Here is a 12,416-nt window from a genome sequence, read left to right as displayed (position 1 = left end):
CTGTTCTTGGTAGTAATTTGACTACATCTGGAATTAAGAATAACTCAAGTGGCTGGAATTTTTCTTGTTAGGATTTTTCCCCTCTTGACTAAATCATTTGAGGGGGGAAAAAACTACCCAAACCCTGACATTTTGAGCTTTGAGAATCTACCTAAAATCCTAGCCAAAGCTCTGCTAGCCACCTCTATAAAGAACCTGTAAGAATGGAAGGGAGAGGGAAAACTATGGAATTTTATTTTAACTAAAAACATATTAAAAAAAATAAACCATCCAGGTGCAAAGCAAGCAAAAACCTGACTGAGATGTGGGAAGTTCCTAGGTATTTCACATCTACAACATTAACACACAACTGTCTGGTTAATGTGAACTCAACAGATGGGCAGTTAGTCATCTTTGAAGTCTACAGTCACTATACACTGTCAAAAGTAAATAGAGGGAGTTTCAGGTATTTTCACCCCTTTTAGAACAGAAAGTGAGTAAATGGTGTAGACTTGGAAGAAGTAGCAGTTGAGATCCTCCTCCTTCAGCATTCTAATTCCTTGGACTCCGGGAAAAGGTGTGAGCTACCACACCCAGCTAAAGGTGATTCAGGGAATCCCTTGGGGGAGATTTGTCTGTTGAGAATGGCCAAGGTAGCAGTTCAATCTTTCATCCATTTATATAATCCCACTTAGAGAAGCACTCCTATTGGAAGCTTAGTAAAAGCCACATGGGAGGAAGTGGGAGTGGTCTTTAGAGACTCTAAGCACAGTCCTGGGGCAAACCAGGTTTATTCCTTTCCAGATCAGACTCAGTGTGTTTCCAAACTTCAGTTCCAGGCACTGCTAGACCTATCATCCCCACGCTCTGAGGATCTGATCTCAGAACTGAGCCAGTATTGAATTGCTACCAAGCATTGATGAGCACCGGGATAATTGCTTGGGTAAGTGCACAATTTACAGAAGAAAATTTCTTCATAGTCCCTATTTTTAACTAAATACAAACAGTTGTTTGCTTAGAAATTGGTTTTGCTATTCAGCGAAACCTGTCTCAGTTTGCATTTGGATTTCTTTCTTGGGATATAATCTGGGTTAAAGTTGTAGATGATTTTATTTTTTATTTATTTTATTTTATTTTTTATTTATTTATTTTGTTTTTTTTGTTTTTTTTTTTTTTTTTTTTTTTTTTTTTTTTTTTTTGAGACAGGGTTTCTCTGTATCGTCTTGGCTGTCCTGGAACTCTCATTCTGTAGACTAGGCTGGCTTTGAACTCAAGTAATCTACCTGCTTCTCCCTCACAAGTGCTGGGATTAATGGCATGTGCCACCACATCCTGCTTTTTTTTTTTTTTTTTAGATAATTTTAAATTTATCATTATGGACATTTTAGTTGATATGATGTATTGTATAGAGAGATAGTTTCATGATACTTTTCAATTTTATTCATTGTCTAAATTCTAAAATATTTCAAGAGCATTCTATGCTTAACAAAAGCTCTGAATGGCTCAAAGACATTTAGGAAAGTAAAGAAGTAAAAACTCAATTTTCAGCAAAAGAATTTTAATATTTCCTCTGTTGTAAATTATAGGAGGGAAGATCTCACAGTATAAATGGGTACTTAAGTGTATGACCATGGTAGAATTGGCTATTCCTCCTAGAGTTTGGTATGTTAGATTGGAATGTTACAGGTAATTAAAGTAGAGAACACTAACCACTCTCTTATTCAGAAGAGAGCATTCTGGTTAAAATTAGATGCAATTTTTTATTTCTGTGTTTGATCTGTGTTATTTCTGTGTTCTTGTTTTGTAGTGAAATGTCTAATGAACAGAAAAAAATCCCAAAGAAAAAAAGATCATTAGCTAAATTAAGGAAGTCAGCATTAAAGTACTAATGTTTTTGCTAATCTGACTGTTGATAATATTTGTATTGCAATTTGAAATATACAGAACACCAGCTAAAGTCATTTGATTCCATCTGTGTCTAACTGCATCTTAATTATTTTGACAAAATTTGCCTAAATCAAACAGATTCTTTCTTTCTCTCTCTTTCTTTCTGTCTTTCTTTCTTTCTTTCTTTCTCTTTCTTTCTTCCTTGCTTCCTTCCTTCCTTCCTTTATTTCTTTCCATCTTTCTTTCTTTTCTTTACTTTTTTTTATTTAGTTTTAAAACACAGGGTTTCTCTTTGCAGCCCTGGCTGCCCTGGAGCTCAATCTGTTGACCAGGCTGACCTTGAACTCAGAAATTCACATGTCTCTGCCTCTACCTCACAAGTGCTGGGATTAAAGGCATGCACCACCACTGATGAGCCTGAGATTATTTCTACATGTAAAAGTTAAGAGATGGGAAATGTGTAGCTGTTAGATAACTAAGTCTCACATAAACATGAGAGTTTCATTTATGCCTCAAAATTTCTTCCCACAAACTCAATGCAGCAGTTGTGTTTTGTGGAAATAAACAAGTCTGCAAAGAATTGCCCCTGTCCTGGAGGCATGGCTCAGCAGTTAAGAGCACAGACTGCTCTTCCAGAAGTCCTGAGTTCAATTCCCAGGAACCACAACCATCTGTAATGGGGATCCGATGCCCTCTTCTGGTGTTTCTGAAGACAGTGCAGTGTACTAACATATAAAAAAATAAATAAATCTTAAAAAAAAAAAAAAAAGAATTACCCTTATGTTCTACTTGAGGGGAGCATGATTGCTATATAATGACCTGATATATTTGTGAAAATCTATTTGATAAGATTCATTGAGTTGAGAAGAGCCACACTAAATGTTGGTGAGATCATTCCTCCAGCCCATGGCTTGAAGGCTTCTCATCCCAATCCTTTGTTCTTTGCTTCCTGATTTTGGAAGTCAGGAGAGCAGCTGCCTTGAGCTCCTGCCACCATTTCTTCCCCACCATGATATCCTTGAAGTAGGAGACAGCATAAATTCTTATTATTTTAGGCATTTTGTAGCAGAAAGAAGAGAAGTGAGTGATATTTCCCATGAAGATTTAAGGGTTGGGGCAGTCAAATCTGAATAATAAGAAAGTAAAAGTCAGATACCAAACAAAAGTATTTAGTAGAGAAGTCATGCAGTAGTGTGTATTTTATTGAATAGACAAAATATGAAGGAGCTGTTTACACACATGCCTGCAGTGAAAGGCCGGCCTATGGAGCAGAGAGACTTGGATCACTCCTCAGTATAGTATTTCTTTCTCTAACAATGAAGAGGAATGACTCTGGCCTTTAAAAACATACCAATTTGGGCTGAAGTCTTCAGTAGGAATGTAGATGGTAGATCTAGAATGGTGTCAGGCAATATGTAGGGGAAAGTTCTTCGGCAAAGATAAAATATAAAAAAGTCTTTTTTGCCATAATCAGAATTTAATCACAACTTGAATCAAATTTTGTCTAGTCTCTTACTCTCCTCTCTGGTCCAACAATAATAATTCTACTTTTTTCCCCTCAGAAAAATGGACATTTTGCAAACCTCCCAGGAAACACTCACCTGCTTGATTTGCCAAGACATCTTTATGGATCCAGTCTTCTTAAGGTGTGGCCATACTTTCTGCAAGGCCTGTCTCATCTTTATTTCAGAAGATATCAGAATCCTAGACCTCTGCCCTAAATGTAGGGAACCATCCCATCAGATGTTCACAAATAATATCACTATGAAGACACGGGTATCTACTGTGAGAGAACACAGGATCATGAAGTATTTGAGTTCTGAGGATCACAAGTGTGTGATCCACAAGGAGAAAAAGACAAAATTCTGCAGTGAGAGCAGGACCCTCCTCTGTCAATTGTGTTCTGACTCCCAGGATCACAGAGGTCACAGACACTGCACCATTGAACTGCGTGTTACAAAGCAAATGGTAAGCGATGCTTCTAGAAAAAAAAAAAAAGGATGAGAGCTTGAGAGAGGGAGGCTTAACACACCACAGGGAGAGGCTTGTCCCAGTTCTTAGGAATCCATTGTACTCCAAATCTTGACACTTTTTAAAGAGGGAATGAAGGATGACTCTAAAATGTAAACATCCCTTGAGAGGTGCATAAGTATAAATTTCATTTTTAGTTTCATGATTCATTATATTCACGTCACTTAAAAGTATAATCATTCTAAATTTACATCTTTAAAAAGTCCTTGTGACATGAGACTAAAAGTACATTGGAATGAGCTGGTTAGAAGGATGTGTGGATCCCAATAAAATGCTAATTATCCAGACAGTCCATCTCTTTAATTGAGCTCAGGGTGGTTGTATTTTGTTATTCTATGTTCTGAAAACTAATGTTCAATATTTACTAAAAATAAAAAGAAACAGTACTATGATCCTTCTTCTACCATCTCTATAGTAATTGTGTTCAGTGCTAGAGTTTCTGTGTCAAATAACTCATTTATCTAAGGATGATATTTATTTACTAATTAATGAATTAATTTATATATTACAGCTGAAACTTGAAAATCAAATGGCATCTTTATTGCAGAAGATCCAAGATCAGCAGGAGAATGTAAAGGCAGAGAGGAGAAGAATCCGTGTGTTGTTGGTGGGTATGAGCCTGATGTGTAAAGTCAACCAGATGCAGATATCTTGCAAACTTGGTCATTCACAATTGGACGATCAGACATGGGAGATGACGCTAGGAAATCCTTTTTTGTTAACCCTACATTCTTAAAGGCAAAATACAATTTTGAACACACAGAGAAAGGCTTGGCCATGTGGCAGAAAAGTTTGATATTAATGGGTGATTTTCTGAGTTTTTAGTAGAGTTCATCAGACTCCACTTGGAATTTCAGTTACTATGTATGTGCAAAGTTGCATTTTTTCCTTTCTTTTTTTTTTCTTTTTTGGTTTTTTGAGACAGGGTTTCTCTGTGTAGCCCTGGAAGTCCTGGAATTTACTCTGTAGTCCAGGCTGGCCTCAAATTCAGAAATCTGCCTGCTGGGGTTAAAGATGTGTACTACTACTGCCTGGCCCATAGTTGCATTTTTGAGTGAACGTATTATCAATCAAAACCTTTTTTCCCAGATATCTCAGAAACGCATTTAACAGAAGAAAATGGTAAGGGAAAAGGATGGATTTGTTTGCTCCTGCTATTAATAACAAATGTATAACATCATATAATTGACATTTTCTGAAAAGTGGGGACAGTAATCAGTGTGTGCAGCACCCTGACTGTATCCTATAGGTGAATTTAAACATAGAAGAACTCAGTGGAGAGGACCAAATACTCTCCAGATGTGATCTAGGATGTTCTTTTTCCTTCAGGACTTTATGACCCTACGGAAGAAAATGATCAGGTCAGAGTATAGAAAACTACATCCACCCCATGATGAAGAAGAGAATAAACAAATGAAGTGGATGAAAAATCAAAGCAATAGTATTTCAGAGGAGCTCATGATAAGGGAAGCCCTGATGGTCCACAATAGGAGTCAACTAATAAAATTGTATCAGGAGCTTAAGGCCATGTACAAGAAGCCATATGAGGTGTTGCTGCTGCAGGTAAGCATGGAAGAGTGCTTGAAACAGATTGATTATTTGAGTCCCACATCTATGACTGTTACATTTGAGATCCCTTTCTATATCCCCTGTACTTATTATCAGGCTTTAAGAAAAATCTGGAGAGATAATTGCTGTAATAACCTAAAAAGAGCAAGCTTGTTGACATTGTGTCAGCAGATTCCATATGGAATATCTCATTTATTTGTGTTTGTAGCTTGTGTCTTTGAAACAGTAAATTAAGTGATTCTTGGTACCAAAAACTCCATTTTACCTCGACTTGGATGTTAGTGCAGTTTTAAATTAGTCTACCATAAGTTTGTTCTGTTTGAAAGCTGTGTTTTTGAGCTTTCTTTGGGAGGTGGGAGATTTGATATACGTTCTTCTTTTGTGGTGCATAATGGCCTCGGATTCACAGGATTCCTGAGACCTAAACCCAAAATTCTAGAGTTACAGATATGAGGCACCATGTAGGGCTTAGGCCTCAGTTTTAAAGTATCTTTAATGAAAGTATCCCATGCTTTATATACAAGATCAAAGAAAGTCCTCTTTGTAGACAGTTGTGTGTTACAAAGCAGTGTATAACTCCTACCGATATGCTTCTCAAATATTCTCACATCCTGATTTCATTAAGAATTCATCCCATTGTGCTAATCCACTTCATTGACATTATCCTGAAACTTGAAAATACAATTGCAGGGGGAATCAGTGTAGTGATGACTAAATTTTCTTTATATATGGTTCTTCTTGTTGAGCATCAATTTCCCTGTGTGCAAAATGTAGAAGACAATGATTCAGAATTGCCAGTTAAATTAACTTCAGTAAATATTACTTACTGGCTAAGTAATTAAGAAAGGGTCAACAAGGCCCAGTTGTTAACTTTAAAGGACTATGGTTAAATGGTGAAGACAAACACAATGAATTAAAAATACTATGGTTCTAATACTGTGAAGGTCATATGTATATATCTATATATATATACATATCTATATATATATCTACATACATATATCTACATATATATATCTACACACACACACACACACACACATATATATATATATATATGAGATTTTGAGAAGACAAAGAAAGGGTCCTTTCCAGCTCTAAAATTATGACAGTGGCTGAGGAATTCTAAACTCTAAGTAAACAACCTGCATTTCATTAAGATATTTAGGACAATGCACACAGAATACCATTAAGCCCCTGAATTAAATTCCATTTTCTGTATTTCCAAAGCCTATATTATTATGTCTTCATTTTTACAATAAAAAATGGTATTGCTTGTTGACAATAAGCCAGTTATTGTTGATGTCAAGAGGGATGGGTAAGACTCCAGAATAAAACCCTGAAGTCCTCATTCCATGTTTTAAGCACTGTGTTATTTGTATTATACTAATAAGCTTGGTCCTGAGATTGTCCAGTTCTTGCCAAATAAGGAAGTGGGAAGTTTTCTAAAGACAAAATAAACTATTATATTATTCTGATTCTTTGTCCATTGCTCCACTGCTGACTGCAGTAACTAACAATATAAACTAGTAAGAGTTTGTTGAATTTATTTAAATTTTTACGTGGAATGTTTAAGGGAACAAATAAATTTATAAACAGAAGGCAAAGGGAAAAAAAGCTTTATGGGCTGGGGAGATGACTCAGCGGTTAAGAGCACTGACTGCTCTTCCAGCAGACCTGAGTTCAATTTCCAGCAACCACATGGTGGCTCACAACTGTCTAATGGCATCTGATGCCCTCTTCTGGTGTGTCTGAAGGGAGCAAGCATATACCCACATACATAAAATGAATAAATAAGTTTCTAAAATAAATCTTTATGTATATATAGAAATACATTGTAGGCTGTTTCTTCAGATATCTTCTCTTGTTTTGTTTGCAGGATTTGGATGACTTGTTCAGAAGGTGAGTTTAATCCTCAGTGTAAACCAGGATACTATGAATTATCATTCAAAGCTGGACAAGCCTTCTTAGCAATTTACAGATATACTTTACATAGAAAATACTTAATTGTGTATGGATGATGACTTTGGGATTTTTTCATGGATATGAAGCCTGTTTGCATCCACCAGACAGTGTCTTTTCTTTTTCCCTATGAATGAAGCAGTGTATGTAATGGGCTTGAGCTAAAATTTGTTGTTTTCAAATTCTAATCATTGAGGCCCATGGGCTGTACTTTCCTGGTAGTAGAAGAAAGGGGCTGGAAGCACAGGGAAGAGGTTGGTAATAGGAAGGGCTTGAGAGAGAGCATCTAAGAGGAAACCACCCTGTCTCCTGACCATGGGCTTTCTTTAATACCAGAAAATGTTCTGTGTGAAAAATGTTCAGGTAAGTGTTTCCTTTTATCAATTTGGTTTGTTAGGAATACCTATGTGAGTGCACATGTGTGCGGGACACAGAAGCACTCTCAGGAGCCTGTCCTCTCCCTTCGCCATTGGTTCCTGAGATTGAACTTCACTTGTCAGGTTGTATGACAAGGGTTTTAATACTTGGCTCCTACTGAAGATTTCTCCTCATCACTGGGGTGATATCTGCAGTACATGCTGATCAATGTCTTCTCCTTGCAGGAGTGAGTTAGTGCACCTGACACAGTGTATGAATCCAAAACTCATTGTCCTTCCCAATACTGGGCTGGCTGCAAGGTTCAACCACTTCCAAGGTGAGTGTCAGCACTGATATAATGTCCAGAGTTTCCCTTGAACTGTGAGATAAGATTTGTACAGTGAATATTTTAATTCCCTAAAAAGATTAGTTTAGTTAAGCCACATTGTAATCATATTTAGACAGAAGGTCATTTTACAAGCAAAGATTAATGAATACGAATTTAATGATGTACATGATTCAGGCTGAAAAATATAGTTTCATTTGTTCTTTGAGATACACAGAATGATTAATTCCGGACAGTTTAATATAATTAAATTGATTTTTTTTTATTTTGAAGACATTATTTCTCTTTATATCCCTTGCTATCATGGGACCAGCTCTATAAACCAGACTGGGCTTGGACTCACAGAGATCCACCTGCCTCTGGCTCTGGAATGCTTTAATTAATGACATGTGAAAACATGCTCAGCTATCAGTTGAATTTTTAAAGTGTATTATACTCCATAGATTAAAAATTCACAAGATATCATGGCACTCACTTGTAACCCCAATAGTAAAAACATGGCATCAGGAGGATTGCCCAAGAGTTTGAGGCCAGATAAATTGACATAGTGAGTTCCAGGCTAGTCAAGAGTATATAGCAAGAAATCCTATCTCAAAGAAACTGCAGAAATGATCACAAAAAAAGTCATCTATCACATGCAATAAAAAATAGAACGAAGCCTGGGGGTAGTGGCACACGCCTACAATCCCAGCACTTGGGAGGCAGAGGCAGGCAGATTTCTGAGTTCAAGGCCAGCATGGACTATAAAGTGAGTTCCAGGACTGCCAAGGCTATACAGAGAAACCCTGGTTCAAAAAATCCAAAATCCAAAAAACCAATAATAATAATAGTAATAATAATAGTAATTGATGATGATGATGATGATAAAAAACAAGTTGAAAAGACATGGGGCAGTCTGAATCACACAGGGAGACCAAAATATGGATTGTAACATCACAGGGAAAGAATATCAGAGAAACCAGGATTTAGTTAAATGCAGACAATTGCTACTAGGGAGCAACTTCTAATGCATGCTTAGATTTATCGTACAAATCTGCACAGTGGGATGAAAATCAAAACTATAAGTTGATAGCAATCATGACCTTGGACTTAGGAATAACTTTTCATGGAGACTCAGGGGTACAGCCTTCAGGGGTCCTCATTACACTGCACACAGCTTGCTTGCCCGGTGTAACTAAAGCCTCTGACAGAACTGTGCAGTTCTGTGCTGTGGCCTCCACCTCTGCAGCTTCTACAGATTTTCAAAGCAGTTTTCATTATGTGCTCATTCTGTTTCTTTGGGAAACCTCTTGACTTTGATTTACCTGGGCTATACCTACCCTTCCAGTCTTAGGCTTTCTATTTTTAAAACCCAGAAAATGTCTAGGGACCCCTCTCCCTGTCAACTGATAAATGTAAATATTTGTTTTAACGAAAATGTTGTCTCTTCCCACAGTGAAAATTTTCTTTCAAAATTTAGTCCTGTTCAACTGCCAGCCAAGACGAGTTTTTAATTTCAGAAGACTCAGCTTTAGACCTCGCCATGACAATCCATTTCTGGATGTACCTGGATCTTATCGTACTTCCTGGGGAGCAGAGAGCTTTACCACAGGAAAATATTACTGGGAGCTGGATTTGAAGGACCATGAGCAATGGGCTGTAGGGGTCTGTTACAATTTCTGGTTGAGAAACTTTGATATTGGATCTGAAGGTGCATTTCTTCTTGTGTGTTTGAAGGACGGTGATGTTTACAGTCTTCTCACCACCTGCCCATCATTGCACCACTATATAGAGAAGCCAGCTGGCCGGGTTGGCGTGTTCCTTGATTGTGAGGGTGGATATGTGAGTTTCCTGGATGTAGCCAAGAGTTCCCTCATATATAGCTACTGCCCTGGAACTTTCTATTACACTGTCAGGCCTTACTACTGTACTGTCTACACATGGTCATAGGAAGCCGTATCTAGTATGCTAGTGCCTTTCTATGGTAATGGGTCCTCTCTTTTTTTTTTTTACATGCTACATACAATTTTTTAATTTTTTTATTCGATATAATTTATTTACATTTCAAATGATTTCCACTTTTCTAGCCCCCCACTCCCCGAAAGTCCCGTAAGCCCCCTTCTGTCCCCCTGTCCTCCCACCCAACCCTTCCCACTTCCCCATTCTGGTTTTGCCGAATACTGTTTCACTGAGTCTTTCCAGAACCAGGGGCCACTCCTCCTTTCTTCTTGTACCTCATTTGATGTGTGGATTATGTTTTGGGTATTCCAGTTTACTAGTTTAATAACCACTTATTAGTGAGTGCATACCATGATTCACCTTTTGAGTATGGGTTACCTCACTTAGTATGATGTTCTCTAGCTCCATCCATTTGCCTAAGAATTTCATGATTGTGATTAAATATTGTGATGGTTTGTGTATGCTTGGCCCGGGGAGTGGCACTATTAGAAGGTGTGACCATGTTGGAGTATGAGTGTCACTGAGTGTGTGGGCTTTAAGACCCTCATCCTAGCTTTATGAAAGCAAGTCTTCTACTAGCAGCCTTCAGATGTAGAATCCTCATCTCTGCCTGTATCATGAGTGCCTAGATGTTGCCATGCTCCCAATTTGATGATTATGGATTGAAGCTCTGAACCTGTAAGCCAGCCCCAATTAATTACTGTCCTTTTTAAGACTTGCCTTGGCCATGGGGTCTGTTGACAGCAGTCAAAACCTAACTAAAACAAATATCAATGATATTAAATGTAAAAGATGGGTGACTGCTTTCTTCTTATCTGTGGTCCACATGTTCCTCCCAGAATACTTAATTTCACAGTGGGTACTGCTTTCCTTTTTTTTTTTTTTTTTCATTTTTTTTATTCGATATAATTTATTTACATTTCAAATGATTTCCCCTTTTCTAGCCCCCCACTCCCCGAAAGTCCCTTAAGTCCCCTTCTCTTTCCCTGTCCTCCCACCCACCCCTTCCCACTTCCCTGTTCTGGTTTTGCCGAATACTGTTTCATTGAGTCTCTCCAGAACCAGGGGCCAGTCCTCCTTTCTCCTTGTACCTCATTTGATGTGTGGATTATGTTTTGGGTATTCCAGTTTTCTAGGTTAATAACCACATATTAGTGAGTGCATACCATGATTCACCTTTTGAGTCTGGGTTACCTCACTTAGTATGATGTTCTCTAGCTCCATCCATTTGCCTAAGAATTTCATGAATTCATTGTTTCTAATGGCTGAATAGTACTCCATTGTGTAGATATACCACATTTTTTGTATCCACTCTTCTGTTGAGGGATACCTGGGTTCTTTCCAGCATCTGGCAATTATAAATAGGGCTGCTATGAACATAGTAGAGCATGTATCCTTATTAAATGGTGGGGAAATCTCTGGGTATATGCCCAGGAGTGGTATAGCAGGATCTTCTGGAAGTGAGGTGCCCAGTTTTCGGAGGAACCGCCAGACTGATTTCCAGAGTGGTTGTACCAATTTGCAGCCCCACCAGCAGTGGAGGAGTGTTCCTCTTTCTCCACACCCTCTCCAACCTTTGTTTTTACATACTTGTAAGAATTATTAATTAGAATCTAAGATCTACTGTAGAATTAGAAATTTATGTGTGCTCAGGATACAAAGGAGGATTCGAGGACTATTAAAATATTATGTATATGTGATTCTAACTTAATGGTGTCAAGCAGAGAAACACATATACTGTAGGCAGTTTTGTTGATCAATAAAAGCTTGAATCACTATTTGATCTAAACAAATATAATTATGTGCCATCTGTGATTGATAAAACCATGCTTTCATCCTTCACAGAGAAGGGATTTTTTTTTCTAGAAAAAAACAAGTTTCCCCCTATTCTTTCACTTTCATTATTTTACAGCTGTTTTATGTTGGGGACACCTTGAAAAATGTTAATTAATGGTCCCCAACATAAAACAGCTTTAAATATAGAATATTCTTCCAGTGTCTGAGAGCACACAAATCTTTTCTGACATTCAAAAGCTAGAATCCTCTTCTAGAAACCTCTCATTGGTAGTTTGCTAGTGTCCTGTGTACCTGAGAACACTAAGAGAAGGAGATTGTGATGTCCTTCCAAGGCCACTTTCTTTCATCATCCTAGAGTTTCAGAAATGAATTCTCAAATTTTTACCTTCCCTTTGGTTAGCCAGTATGGTTCCCTCTGTCTTTCTTATGTTGTTCCTAAAGGCTTAATCTAAGTTACACTTCTTAATATCCCAACATATGGATAATTTACTGCATTGAACATTTTTTTGTTCACATATGGTTTGACTTGTGTGATGTCAATGCTCTGACC

The 12,416-nt window shown here is 37.6% G+C and overlaps 1 protein-coding gene across 1 annotated transcript; it reads left to right on the top strand.

Moving 5' to 3' along the window:
- The first annotated feature begins 3,432 nt into the window (after nt 1-3,432).
- On the top strand, nt 3,433-10,060 carry LOC127689660 (tripartite motif-containing protein 43C-like). The gene is made up of 5 exons (XM_052189325.1): nt 3,433-3,834; nt 5,227-5,460; nt 5,675-5,691; nt 8,031-8,122; nt 9,567-10,060. The coding sequence occupies exons 1-5, from the start codon at nt 3,433-3,435 to the stop codon at nt 10,058-10,060; spliced, it is 1,239 nt and encodes a 412-aa protein (XP_052045285.1).
- The last annotated feature ends 2,356 nt before the right edge of the window (nt 10,061-12,416 follow it).

This window comes from Apodemus sylvaticus, chromosome 7 (assembly GCF_947179515.1).
Source record: "Apodemus sylvaticus chromosome 7, mApoSyl1.1, whole genome shotgun sequence".
Taxonomy (NCBI): domain Eukaryota; kingdom Metazoa; phylum Chordata; class Mammalia; order Rodentia; family Muridae; genus Apodemus; species Apodemus sylvaticus.
The sequence above is the reverse complement of the archived record's forward strand: the minus strand, read 5'-3'. Positions and strand labels throughout refer to the sequence as shown.